This window comes from Oryzias latipes, chromosome 8 (assembly GCF_053564925.1).
Source record: "Oryzias latipes strain Hd-rR chromosome 8, Olatipes_Hd-rR_3.1".
NCBI classification, from domain to species: domain Eukaryota; kingdom Metazoa; phylum Chordata; class Actinopteri; order Beloniformes; family Adrianichthyidae; genus Oryzias; species Oryzias latipes.
In genome coordinates, this window is record NC_136244.1 from 4,410,633 (window position 1) to 4,424,727 (window position 14,095).

A 14,095-nucleotide genomic window follows, 5' to 3' on the forward strand; every position below is an offset into this window, starting at 1 on the left:
AGCAGCAGGGGATTGTGGGATTGTGGGATGATGATCTTATTAAGGCTCAGCATGAGCGTTTCTGTTTGCCCACGTTTCTTTTCATATGGCAGTTTTGTTGTTCCACCTTAGTTTATTCTTCCTGTTATGTTGTTTCTTTATGTTGCACCATGAGTGTGGAAGGGAGAGAGGTTGATCACTCCTGTCCAATGTTCAGTGTGGTGTGTTTTCAAAATAATTGGGCTTGATAAGCCGGAAAGAGGCTGCGCTCGCTGCTGCTCTTATCGCGTCTTCCTCTCTGAGGCTGTTCGGTGTCGTGCGGTGTTTGGGACACGGACAGTTCTCCAGCGCGGCTAGTTGATTGACAGCTCAACATTTTTGACAGATTGGCTCCCGTATCGTCCGCTGCAAGTGACGTACTTGCCAGGCGTTACAATATATTTTCTACACATTCTTACAACATTGGCAAACGTTATCACTGTTTGTGTTTTGTTTTTTCTCCTACAGAAACCATATTAAAACAAAAACTATATTTCTGTCCCCCATCTTTTTACATTTTCAAACATTTTGGAAAATGCTCCAGGGAGCCACTAGGGCAGCACTAAAGAGCCGCATGCGGCTCCCGAGCCGCGGGTTGCCGACCCCTGCAATAAGGTGTAAAACTATTGAACATCATGCATGAACAAGGCGCGGCGGGCAGGTTAGATAAATGCTGCTGATGAGCAAGGCAGCTTCTGATGTCATGGATGATAGAATAAACCTCAGGATCTTATCCAGACTTAGAATGGACTCGCATATGACTGAAGGGTTTTCAAGTCAAGTTAGTGTTAAAGCCGAGGTTCAAGCCAGAAAACCTTTAACACAATTTGCTTCAGGAACTAAAATTATTCATATATAAACCATTTTCCACATAAATAGACATTACAGTCCTTTTTTCTTTACAAATTACTTCTTCATGCCATTATTCACTTTTTATTTCAAGACTATTTTCCTAATAGATTAATATTATAACTTTTAAAATGTCATCAAAATGCCCTTAAAATATGACGTTGTTGATGTTTCTTATCTAACAAGCTTCACGTTTGCACAGCGACCTGAAAGTGCAGCAAACTGAACCGCCTATAATCTGTTTTTATTGAGACGCTGAATGTAAAGCTTCAAACTCTGTTTTGTTTTCTACGGCAGATTTGTTGTTTTGACTCAGACAATCCTAAAGGTTAAACCTGACTTCCAGCCTTCATCACAGTCTTTGGCGTTTCCTCTCTCCGTGACCTCTGACCCTCTCCCGCAGGCTCAGTGTGGTCTGAGCGGCTCCTCCCAGCGTCTGGACCTGCTCAGGTGTGCTCTGGAGCAGAGGCTGCAGGAGCTGCCGGAGGACCATCCCAAAGTCTGCCTCATCAAGGAGGAGCTGGTGCTCGCCTCCTCCTCTGCGTTCAGCTCCAGCCACAGCACGCCGTACGTCCACAACCAGTACAGCACGCTGAGCAAACCCTCGCCTCTTACAGGTAGAAGCTGCTGAAGGACGTCCGCTTGCACGGCGAGTCACGAAAGCAGTGAGGTTTTCGTGATTTTTGTTTGTTTTTTCATCCAGGTACTCTTCAGGTTCGTCTTCTGGGCTGTGTCGGACTGCTGGAGGTGGTTCCAGGGCGCAGCAAAGGAGCCCCTGTGGTTCTCCCCTCCTACTCGACATCGGATGGACGTCCCTCGTTCAAACTGAGCGGCCTCTACAGCCGCAGCACCAGCAGCATGAGCCTCAAGATCCCCAGCAAGAACGAAGAGCTCTCCTGTAGGTCGTCGTCAAAAGCTCTTTCTGTGAAAGGAGGCTGCAGACTAGTCCTGATTGGTGGCTGTTTTTCAGCGGAGGTGAGCGCTGTGCTGAAGCTGGAGAACACGGTGGTGGGACAGACGGCCTGGAGGACAGTGGGAGAGCAGGCCTGGGACCAGAGCTTCACTCTGGAGCTGGAGAGAGTGAGGAGCAGTCACAGTTCTCTAGCCTCTCTGAAGGACAGCAGCAGCTTTGCTACTTCATTTCAACCCCATTTTCTCATTTTAATCTCATACTAAAAATAACACTTTATTTAATTAAGTTTCCAAAACTATGACCTCAAAATTAGCATCTACATCTGACAATCTCAGGTTCAAATGCTTCTTTTAAAAGAATCTCTTCATCAAAATGTCCAGAATTTATTCTCTTTAAAGTTAAACGAAGTTGATTGTACCGCAAAATATAATTTATTTAACAACTAATAAGGTGTTTATTGAAATTGTGTTGGTGTTTAGCATCAACTTTTTAATAATTAATTTTTAATTCTTTCACCTTTCTTGCATATTTGTGCATTTTCACCAATATTTATTAGAAAATCCAGTAATAATTAGCACTGTTATCTCCCAAAAGTGAGTCCTACAGACCCTACAAAGTGTGGATTAGAAAAAAGTTGAGAGATTTTTAAAACTTTTCTATATTTAGTTCCTTAAATGTGGTTTTTATCAACTACCGAAAGTCACATGAAACCAGAGCTGAGATCGGAAAAGTGAAGCATCTCTTCTGGCTGATTAAAAATGAGATTCTGCAGGCGATCGAGTCAAAAGATGACGAACGTTGGAAGCTTTTAGAAGTTATTACATCTTCTCTTCTAGGAGAACTCTTTGGAATATCAGGAGAAATGTTAGGAGTTGCTTTAACTGCACACAAACTGCGGTCAGCCTGGCTTTTCATGTGTAAATCAACACAAAGTCAGCTCCAAACAAAGCATGGGATCGTCTCAGACTGCGCAGACGTCAAACCCTGTAGCAGACCAGCGCCGTTTCTGTCGGCGAGGAACAGGAAATGCAGCTGCTGCCTGTTCTGATGAGTCAGAGCAAAACTTTTCTGCAACAATAAAGTCTGAATGTAGTCCAAACACCACAAAAAAGCTCTCATCTGTGCCGCGTTCGAGGTTTTTCATCGTCTGAATGTTCGGCTTGAACCGTTCAGCTGTTTCTGGACATGTTATGGTAAAGAAATGCACCAAACTTTAAACGTAAATGCTAAATCAAACAAAACTTCCTGCCCTCACAGTGATCGTCATAAATACAGTTTTTATCAGCTCCAAAATGTTTTTCTTTCACATTTTATGTATTTCTTTTGGAGGGAAAAAAAAAAAAAAGTCTTCTTGACCTTTTGTTGTTTTCTTCAGTCGAGGGAGATGGAGATAGCCGTGTACTGGCGAGATTACCGCTCGCTGTGCGCGCTCAAGTACCTGAAGCTGGAGGACTTCCTGGACAACCAAAGGCATCAAGTGCAGCTGGAGCTGGAGCCCCAGGGCCTGCTGGTGGCTGAGGTACGACACAAACCCACAACAAACGCAGACTCCAGACGCACAATTCAACAAGTGCCGCTCCACGGGTGTGAATGCATATGAATGTCCCAGTGATGGTCAGAGGTGTGTAGTATTAGTATTATTAATATTATCTATCTGCCCGACATGTTTGCAGACTACAGAACATTCACAGGAAAACTGTTTGGTGCATGAGAAAAATAACAGTTTGCTTGTTAGGTGACTTTCTTCAACCCGGTTATAGAACGGGGTCGGCGACTCCAGAGGCAGAAGAAGGTCTTCTCCAAGCAGCACGGTGGGTCCCGACGCAAACACAAGCAGTTCAACGGACAGTTCAACAACGTTGTGTGTCTTTTAGGCAGAAAAAGGCAGCAAACTTTTTTTTCTCTTTGATCTCAACACAAAGCCGTGACGCCAGTTTGAGCCCAGAGTCAGAGGACAGGCTCCGCCCATCTCCTGAAGCCGCTCACTGGCTCCACACATAGGAAGTTAGGGCTAACAATGTTTTAGAACACATTGCAATTTAAAGTGGTTGTTTAAATGTTAAGGTCTTAGAGTGTGGGGCTGAGGGAATACCGGTACTCAAACCTCTAACAGTTAAAGACCCACTCCGGTCATCTTTGGATCTATTTTCAAAGCCTTCCTAGTGGTCTTTTCATTATCATTAAGCTATTTTTAGCCTAAATCAAAACACTTGTGTCATTTTCTAGGACATAGTTTCTGCAGAGCTCATTAGAAGCTCTTCTTCAGGTTGTGGGCAATACGGTTGGTGCAGAGCAACCCCGCCACCCCTCCCTGTCACCCATAACGAAGTGCTTAAATGTTGTGACCCGCCCAGCGTATTTTCTATGTCACAAATACACTTTTGCTCCCAATTCACAATCATTTGCTCATAGAAATACTTAGAAATGCAATTTTAAGCTTACTTTTCCTAATAAATGTCCTCCATTATCTTCAGAAAAATGCTTCAAGAACACGTTAACACAATTTTCCTCTGAGTGGTTCTTTTTGAAAATCTATTTTCATGTCAGACACGGAGGACTTTTCCTCCGCTCTGAAGTGCTTGTGGACAGCGGTTTTGCTTGATGCCTTCTCCATGAAGCTGTTTCATGACCCTGAAGGTTGAGAGGCAGAGGGAAGCCGCTCCACATCAACTGTTGATGACGTCTGCTGCTTCTTGGACAGACGGCTATAAACATTTAAGGAAATGCACGAGCCGCTCTGGATCTGCAGCACACTGCAACGCCCGCTGATGTCTGCCATGCATTCCAGGTAAAGCTTTCCTGCGGGCCCGTCAGATGAACGTGGACATCGCCACCTGGGTGCGGCTGCTGAGGAACGCCATCCCCAGTGGAAGCAACCCCCCCTCTCTTTTCACAAGCAACACGCTGTCGCAGGCCCCGGGGTACGTGAGGGAATCTAATGACCACACAGGTTCAAGGTTAAGGATACTTTTATGCTGTTTCGTTAGTATTAAGTTTAAGATCAAGGTTTGGATCTTTGACTGGATCACTTCCAAGGCCAGAACTCTGACGTGGATCCTTCGTTGTTTGGATTCTCCTTTTTTTTTTTTTTTTTAACCCTGTCCAGCAGCTAAGAAAACAGATGAGAGCTGAAGGCCTCGTGTGTCGGACAGATGTGACTGTTCTGAAACACGAGGTGTAGATTTGTAGTAATTTAGGTTAAATGGACTGAAAAGAAAAAGAGGGAAGAAGAGAGTGGGGTTAGAAATGGGGAGGGGGGGTTGAGTTCACAAATTGAAGGAGGAAAAGGGGGGGTTAAGGAAGTTGGAGGATGATTGCTCAAGTGGGGAGGGGGTAGAATCATAAAGCATCAACTTTGGATTAAAATTCTGTTGCAAACTATGGAGCACAAGGTCATAGAATAGAAAAACATAGAATTGCATATCAAAGAATAGCAAGTAATAAAATAGGGTAGCATAAAATACAACAGAAGAGCATAGAAAACAATAGAATAGCATAGCATAGAACAGTATAAAACAGCAAAGAATAGAATTGCATACAATACAATAGAGTAGAATAGCATAGAATAGAAGAGCATGGAATACAACAGAATAGAAAAACATGGCATAGAATGGAATTGCAAACAATACAATAGAATAGCATTGAAAAGCATAGCATAGCATAAAATAGAAAAGCATAGGTTAGAATAGACTACAATAGTATAGAATAGAATAGCAAGGCATAGAACAGCATAGAATACATTAGAATAAAATTGCATAGCATAGAATAGCATAAAATAGAAGAGCATAGAATAAAATAGCAAAGCAAAGCATAGAATAAAATATGATAGTATAGAATAGAAAGCACAGTATAGAATAGCATAGCATAGAATAGAACAGCAAAGCATAGAATGGCATATAATACACTAGAATAACATAGTATATAATAGAATAGCATAGCATAAAATAGAAGAGCATAGAATAAAATAGAATAGCCTTGCATATATTAGAATAGCATAGCATAGGATAGAAGGGTCATAGAGTCCTGTTAAATTATTAAAAAGGGAAAAGATAAACTTGCTCATTTTCCAACTGAATGAAATGTTTTTCTTGTGGGACGTTTCATTTCGGGGTGGTTTGTCTTCCTGTTTTCTGTCCGTCTGCAGAGAAATCTCGGTGGAGAAGCTGAATCTTGACAGCGACTCTCCGTCCAGAGCAGAAGTCAGGAGAGAGTGGAGCACGGAGGATGTCGCCCCGCTGGTGGGTCCCGGGGACACGGGGTGTGTGGGGGGGTGTGGCGGGGCAGGGGGGGGTGGGGGGTCTCGTGTTGCAGCTCAGACACAGGCCTCTTGTTGTGCTGCAGGGAAACCCAAACCTGCAGAGACACAAAGGCCCGCATCAATAACCTCTGGGAGAATTAAGGAAGGGGGGGGTTAATTAGATCAAGATTAGATCAGTCCTGGTGCTTTCCCAGCATGAGGATGACTATCTACCGATGTGTGAAGACTCTGGTACGTCTGAGGGTTGAGCCAAACCTAAAACTCACATTTATCTGCTAACATTTATGTTTAAGAGCTGATCTTTATTACATGGTCTTATTTTGCTATCAATCTAGCTCTTCTTCCAGTCCTAGGTTAAGATTTTAGCAGAAAACCTCGGTAGATTACGTTTAAGGCTGAGCATCAAACAAAGAATCTAATGAAGCCTAACGTTACCAACCATGAAGCCCAAATAAAACGTACATTTCTCCCGAACTTCTGTTGTGAAACGAGCGGAAAATTGTCAGAAATGAAAAGCTTCTGCTTTAATGGCCTTTGACAACATTAGCAGTAATCTGATTTGCATGTTCATTGCTTCTTTTAGGGACAATGAAATGTTCAAATCTTTTCTTTATGTCATGTAGTTTAAGTTATAAACCGACCAATCGGACGCCTCAGTCAAAGCATGTGGTCTGACGGGAAGGGGTGTGGCTTCTGGTTAGCAAGAGCGGTTGCCATAGAAATGTCGACCAATCACTGCTTGCTGACAACCTGTGGCTCCAACATGGAGGCTGAATTGACTTCATTCGGTTGAAAATCCTTTTCTATGGGGGGTGTCACAGTCCCTCCGTCCAGTCATCGTATACAGACAATTATTTACATCCAACCTGATGATTGATCGTATTACTTCCTGTTTTGTATTATTTGATATTTTACTGCATTCAAATGAAAAAGCTCATTTATGTTTGGGTTTTTTATAAGCACAGTTTTGAAAATCAGATTTTTTTGGAGTAATCTGTAACCTGTAACTTGTAACTGTGAGTTGAATTTGGGATTTCTTGGTTGTGTTTGCTGCTTCAGGGACTCAGACAGTGGGGGGGGGGGGGGGGGGGGGGGGGCTGTGGCAGATGGTGCTCAGTGGGTTTCAAGTATTAATTATGCTGCAGTTCCTTTATTAAACTTCTAATTAACACCGTGGGGGGGGGGATTAGGTCAGGCGTGATGAATGACTCCTGTCTGCTTTTACAGATGTTAGTTGCCCGCTTACCCCCATTTTCATCTCTCTTTCTGCTCCTCCCATGTTCGTCTCAACAGGATCAGACGCCGGTCATCGAGGCCCCGCCCACCGCTGAGGTCCCAGCCCACAAGCAGCCCGCCAGATCTCCGTCCCAGAACTCTTTACGCAGGTACGGCAGCTTCGCGCCTCCTCCCTAGCAGCCTCCGTTGATGCAATATGGCCCTCCCAGCATGCCAGCCGGCGCGCCCTCCCCCTCACAATATGGACCCGCGCCGCCACCTTTACTTTAGCAGCTGCCGCTAGAGCCGCGCTCCACAGAAATAGTGCGGGATGATGAGAATGAGTAACGTCTATTTGACATGTTTTACTGTCTTCAACCCACTTTCACCCCCCCTACCCCCCCACCAGAGCCAGCAGAGGACCGGTTTCTCTGCAGGACTTCAAGCTGCTCGCTGTTCTCGGCAGAGGACACTTTGGAAAGGTACTAAAAAAAATGGAGGACACACACTACTCACAATAAGCCAGGGATGCTGTGAAAAACTGACTGGATTACAGTGTTTGTTTCACCCCCCCTGATTTTCAGGGTAGGGGGGTAATCGTGTTGTGGTGAATGTTTTCCACATCCTGGTCTCACATTTCAGTGTGTCTGACTTATAGGTGCTTAAACCAAAAGATTCTTAAAGAAAAACCTTCTCAGTGTTGCATCAGTTTCAACAACCTGAGGGGATAAAAAGCGGACTTCCAAGTTCATCGTTCAAACATGAACACACAACGCCGCTTCATGAAGAAGCGGCGCCGCCTGGTCGTGGCGCGCCTTCAGGTCGGTAGAACAGATGTTGAGTTTCAGAGGTTGTATCCCAATTCCCGCCCTAACCCCATAACTACTAAAAACTATAGTGCAGCACGATGTAGTGCCCTGAATTTTAAAAGCAATTTGGACACCACGCTCACTACTCACTCACTAAAATATTAACGGCAGGTTTGACGTCATCGATTTCACGAAGTTAAGATCTAATTAATATGAGCGTTTTGCGACAATTATTTATGAGCCCACTGTCTTCTGAAGATAAAAACGTTGATGATTTATTAAAAGAATACATTTTTTTGGCAAAAATTGCTGCGACGCAATGCATTGTGGTCTACATTCGCCGATCTAGTGAGCATCGATGCACACTGGTTTTTGGCAGAGACATCTGGGAAATTTTTAGGGTTCTGGATTTTGGAATTGTAGATTCAGGCAACACTACAAAACGGCAAACGCACTACAGTGTAGATAGTGCACTATGTAGGGGTTATGGTGGGAATTCAGACACGACCATAGTGTCATCAGCAGACTTGCATTAAGAGTTTGTGACGGACCCATGAGTGGACCCCCAGTGATAAACTGTAACCATGACCAGAACCTAAGGACCTCTGACCTCAGACATGGTTTAGCAAACGCCACGCAGCTGCAGGCCCGTTTACCAGATGTGAGGGTTACTGGGGTTTCCAGACGAACCACTCATGACCGCTTTTGAATGCCAGGCGACCGTTGGAATTGACTCCACTGACACCACGGCACCGCCCTGAACGTTATAAATATAAAAATGTTTTTTTGCAATCAAATGTAAAACTATTGAACGTCATGCGCGAACCAGGCGGCGGTCTCAATTCATTAATCCTCTTCACCCCTGTCGGGGCATAGGGGGTCTACTAGGTCTCTCCAGCCTCTCCTGTCCTGGGCTGTGGTTTCTATCTGGCCCCATGATAATCCAAGAGATTTGGCTTCCGCCGGTCTCAATTACGCATAATTATTTATGTATCTATTCACTTGTTTGTTCGTTTGCTCCGATATCTAGTGGGCTGTAACTATACAGTCCCAATGCTTCCCTGTGAGATAAATAAAGTTGAATTCAATTCAGTTCGACCCCTGACCTGAACCCTATAGAGCACGTGTGGGACCAGAGACTTGATGATGGTACCCCACCCCCAAGTGACCTGTGGAAGCGTGAAACGCCCTCAGAACGACCCCATGAGGCCAGTGAGGAGCTGGAGATGTCGCTGTCATTGCAGCACATGGTGGAAATAACCGCCATTGACATGGTCAATGTTTGTTCTCTGTGTTTTTTACAATATCCATAACTTATTGTGAGTAGTGCGTTTTTCCAATCAACACTGAGTTATTCGGTTACAAATGTTTGATTACAAGACAACCTGTTCAGAAAAGTGACTTCCTGTCAACGAAATCTGAATTCTGGATTGAAAGCGATTTCGTTCTCCAAACTCCTCAGGTGTTGCTGTCCGAGTACAAAAAGACTGGCGGCCTGTTCGCCATCAAAGCTCTGAAGAAGGGGGACATCGTCGCTCGGGACGAGGTAGAAAGGTAACTGGGCCGGTCCGCGACAGTCCCGCCGCTCGCTCCGTCCCCCCGTGACTGAACCCCGCCCCCTGCTGTCTGCAGCCTGATGTGTGAGAAGCGCATCTTTGAGACCGTCAACGGCTCCCACCACCCCTTCCTGGTCAACCTGTTCGCGTGCTTCCAGACGCCAGAGCACGTGTGTTTCGTCATGGAGTACACGGCAGGCGGAGACCTCATGATGCACATTCACGCTGACGTCTTCGCCGAGCCGCGAGCTGTGTGAGTTCTGCGTGACGCCCTCAATCTTCTTTAATTTAGTTGTTTTCAAGCTTCTGTTTTGGTCTAACTTCTCCCTGATCTGGACAGCTTCTACTCCGCCTGTGTGGTTCTGGGTCTCCAGTTCCTTCATGACCATAAGATCGTCTACAGGTGGGCCCTTTTCCAGCACGTTCCTCTCCTTCCTCCTTCCTGCACTCACCTTCCCGCTCTGTTTCAGGGATTTGAAGCTGGACAACCTGCTCCTGGACACGGAAGGTTTTGTGAAGATTGCGGACTTTGGTCTCTGTAAAGAAGGTTTGTTCTCAGAACCGTTTTTTTTATCGGGTTCGCGTGTTTTCAGCCTGATTGGTTTTTATTTTCCGCTCAGGGATGGGTTTTGGCGACAGAACCAGCACTTTCTGTGGCACTCCCGAGTTTTTGGCCCCGGAGGTGCTGACAGACACGTCATACACCAGAGCTGTGGACTGGTGGGGGCTCGGGGTGCTCATCTATGAGATGCTGGTGGGAGAGGTGAGCTCCAGGAAAGCAGACTCCTCTCTAGCAGCTGATCCAAAATACATAGAGTGGAATAAATCCATGGCACACATCACTTTCTGGTTTATGTGCTGCACGTTGAGGCCTGAGCTCCTGTTTAGCATGAACATCAGGCACCGATGCGTGGTTTTATGTCAGAGGGACACAAACGAATGAAAGTCACAGAAAAAGAGAAGCTGTTGAAGATCAGAACCATGAAGAAAAAGGGAAGTCTGATTAGTTTCCTCTTTGTTTAAAATTCCAGAACAAAAAGTGCAGAAGACAAAAAAGAAGAAAAACAATCAGTCCTAATGCGATTTTTATGTTTAGATTTTGTTTTCAGTTTAACAAGAAAAAGCATGCATCAACAAATAAAAGGCAAAAAGTATGAATTTAAAAAAACTCTTTGAATGAGAAGGTATGTCCAAACGTTTGGTCTCTACTGTATATATGTCCTCCATCGTGAGATGGAAATGCCACAAGAACATATTAAAAAACACTATTTTCATCAGAGTGGATCTTTATTAAATATTGTAGCAATATACTGTATTTACATCACAGAAGAATCCACAGAAACACAAAAGAATGACAACATTTCACACACAAAAAACCTAACAGAAAAGGCCATGAGTTCACTTTTCCTGTTGCCCATTTGTGCACATCTTTTTGCAGATGTGTTGGACATGAGGACACATGTTGCCATAAACTAAGTATAAAAACGTTCCAGCTCGAAGTTCCAACTGTAAAAAAGAAATTTAATGCGACAGCACTCATGTTTTATCAGGCAAAACCTTTTTAGGTTTGATTAAACAAACCATGACGGAAGCAAGAACAGTGACATCTGGTGGCCAACAGACGTCATAGCAGGGGATCTCTGAATTTAGACTTTTTTTAAATAAGCTGGTTTTATTCATGCAATTGAAGAATTTAGGTTTTTATATTTGGAATGTGAGCTATAGAATCTTCCAAAATGATTTTGATTAAAAATTTTTTGATTTTTATTTATTTTAGGAGGAGGAAGTGATTCAGAGTTGTGCACTTCAAAAACAGGCCCCCTAAAAATAAGTCAAAAGCTCTTAAAAATGTGAAAGCCTTTTCATTCCTTTTTTTTAAGTCTGCAGATGGGGTAACAAAGATTATTTCGCTATTTCAAAACATTATCAATCAGATTAATTAGTAAATAAGCAAAACGAAATAAGTATTTTTACTTTCTGAAGATTTAGTTTTATCTTCCAAAGACTTCCTGAAGGTTGTTGCAGCCTTTTGACATGCTCTTCTGCTGCAGTCTCCGTTCCCAGGTGACGATGAGGAGGAGGTTTTTGACAGCATCGTGAACGACGAGGTTCGATACCCGCGGTTCCTCTCCACCGAGGCCATCGGCATCATGCGGCGGGTCAGATATCCCTCCCCGCTCCTGTTTGCGCATTTGTTCCTGAAATATGTGATTCTTGACGCGGTCTTGTTCCTGCTGTGCAGTTGTTGAGGAGGAACCCCGAGAGGCGTTTGGGCTCTGGGGAAAAGGATGCAGAAGATGTGAAAAAGCAGCCGTTTTTCCGGGTGAGAGCTCTGAAGCTAACAAAAAAAAAGGGGGCGTTGGCTCCAAACTAATGCCGAGGTGTGTTTTCCAGAACACGGACTGGGAAGGACTTCTCCACAGGAAAGTCTCGCCGCCCTTCGTCCCGACCATTGTGGGAAAAGAAGACGTCAGCAACTTCGACGCGGAGTTCACCGCCGAGCCGGCCGCCCTCACTCCTCCCCGAGAGCGCCGCACGCTCTCCCAAAAGGAGCAGGACTTCTTCAAAGATTTCGACTACGTGTCCGACCTCTGCTAAGGTCTGGAGAGCCGAGGTGGCTCCTCCCACGGGCTACAGACTCTGAGAGGAGGCCGAAACGCTCAGGGCTGTGCAAGCGGGACAGAAGATGAAGATGAGGATCATCCTGCTGAGGATGAAGCACCCAAACGTGGACTCAGCGCCACATATAAAGACTGCTGTGGTTTTTAGAGGAAGATAATGTAAAAACGTGGAAAAACCCTCACATGGAAAGAGGGATCCTGACAGGAGGCTGCGTCCGTCCGTCCGTCCCCTCAGTTCCATCCCTGCTGTGTTTTGCTGCTGACTGTGTGTTTAGCCGTGAACCGTCTCCCTGCTTCAGTCATGAATCTACACAACTGTGCTGCAATGTCTGCGGCCACTAGGGGTCGCCAGAGGAAACAAACTCCTCTGGAAAACAGGCTGGTTGGCCGCTGTGAAGGAGTTTCTGTTTTTCTTTCTGCTCGGTACAGATTTTCAACCACGATCACTTTTCAGAGAGAAAAAAAGCTTTTATTGGTTTTGTGATCTTATTGTTTTCCCCTCTGTGTTTGTTTGTTTGTTCCTGCTGATGTTTGTGACTCAGTAAAGATCTCAAACCAACACAGAAGCAAAGAGTTTTCCCTGATTGATTTCTTTCTTACGTATAAACACATTTAGAATAGCTTCAACCCGGCCGTCTCATGCCACCAGTAAGGGATTTTATGACTTTTTTTAAAGGTTTGGCAGTCCTGGTCGACAAAGATCAGATTGTTTTGTCTATTATTATTCTTTCTAGTGGCACCTTAGAATGAACATTTTTGCTCCAACACAAACTCAAAAACTCACCAAATTCAGTTTGAAGAAGAGTTTTTGATGACAAAGCTGTCCAAAAATAGCCAAATCTCTTATGGGGCTCCAAAAATATTTCCAAATCCACTAACGAAACCGAAACACGCATGTTGGGACATCCAAAGGAAGCTTTAGAATGAACCTGTGATGGCTGCAGGACTGACGGCTTGGCAGCCATTTGGTAGCAGCCCGTGAAACTTCACATTTTCCCCAAAACTTCTGTTTGAGCGATCTTCACAAAATTTCACACACAGGTTAGGTCTACACTACTGAAGTTTTGTCGACCTTTGACCTCGGAAAGAGCATCTTGAATTTTCAAGAACAAACCCTGCAAATCTAACCTCCTCCTTGGGATTTCGATCGGTCGCCTTTTAACCGCTTCAGTGTCGTTGGGAAACTACTTGGAAAAAAAGTGTTGGCTTTAAAGTTTGTAGATTTTTAATTTCGTTTGTGTGACGAGCTCACAAAGTGGCGTCCCCCCCGTTGTTCTGACATTTTTTAACAAAATTTATTACACGAATCCTTGGCTCAAGTCCATGAAACATTTTAGGGATGTGCTTGACAAAAAACCTCAGCTGCCAAGGAAATTCAAATGTTTTCTAATGTTTGTGTTTGTCACATGCAGATCTGACGAGGGCGACAGGGGCAGAAGTGGTAGCAATGGAGGAGCAGCTACATCTTTTTTATTTGCATTTAACTTTTTTGTTTGTTTTTTTAGAAAAACAATCATTTATTTTTATTGCTGAATTTAAAGAAAATGGAACAAAAATATTTTACCTAAAGACCTTTTTTCTAAACAAAAGATTTACCACAAAACACAAATAGCAAAATGACTCAAAAACTCCAGAATATTTGAATAAAAGTATATGGATGAATAAATTTACAAAAATGGGAACCTGAAACGTTCCTTCAGTTCTGCTAAACTTGATTTTAAATTAATTAATCTTTTTGACAAATTTTAGTTTACATAAAACAATCTCACCGGTTTTGTTGACGAGATCAAACTGGTTTTAAGTGAAAGACCAGGAAAAGGTGGCAGAAACCCAAGAACTCCAGGTTGTGCTCACAG

The 14,095-nt window shown here is 44.0% G+C and overlaps 1 protein-coding gene across 3 annotated transcripts in view; it reads left to right on the forward strand.

The window, feature by feature from the left end:
* The window catches only part of pkn1b (protein kinase N1b), a 44,068-nt gene extending 31,258 nt beyond the window's left edge, over nt 1–12,810 (forward strand). For all 3 annotated transcript variants that reach the window (XM_023957994.2, XM_023957992.2, XM_023957993.2), the window contains exons 6-22: nt 1,271–1,484; nt 1,571–1,765; nt 1,838–1,947; nt 3,156–3,299; nt 3,516–3,591; nt 4,569–4,701; nt 5,925–6,018; nt 7,332–7,423; nt 7,663–7,735; nt 9,525–9,616; nt 9,695–9,871; nt 9,959–10,021; nt 10,089–10,165; nt 10,239–10,381; nt 11,670–11,777; nt 11,861–11,941; nt 12,013–12,810. In XM_023957994.2, coding sequence (XP_023813762.1) covers nt 1,271–1,484; nt 1,571–1,765; nt 1,838–1,947; nt 3,156–3,299; nt 3,516–3,591; nt 4,569–4,701; nt 5,925–6,018; nt 7,332–7,423; nt 7,663–7,735; nt 9,525–9,616; nt 9,695–9,871; nt 9,959–10,021; nt 10,089–10,165; nt 10,239–10,381; nt 11,670–11,777; nt 11,861–11,941; nt 12,013–12,216 — 2,076 coding nt within the window. In that variant the 3' untranslated portion in view covers nt 12,217–12,810. The remainder of the gene's footprint in view (nt 1–1,270; nt 1,485–1,570; nt 1,766–1,837; nt 1,948–3,155; nt 3,300–3,515; nt 3,592–4,568; nt 4,702–5,924; nt 6,019–7,331; nt 7,424–7,662; nt 7,736–9,524; nt 9,617–9,694; nt 9,872–9,958; nt 10,022–10,088; nt 10,166–10,238; nt 10,382–11,669; nt 11,778–11,860; nt 11,942–12,012) is intronic.
* Nucleotides 12,811–14,095: the final 1,285 nt, after the last annotated feature.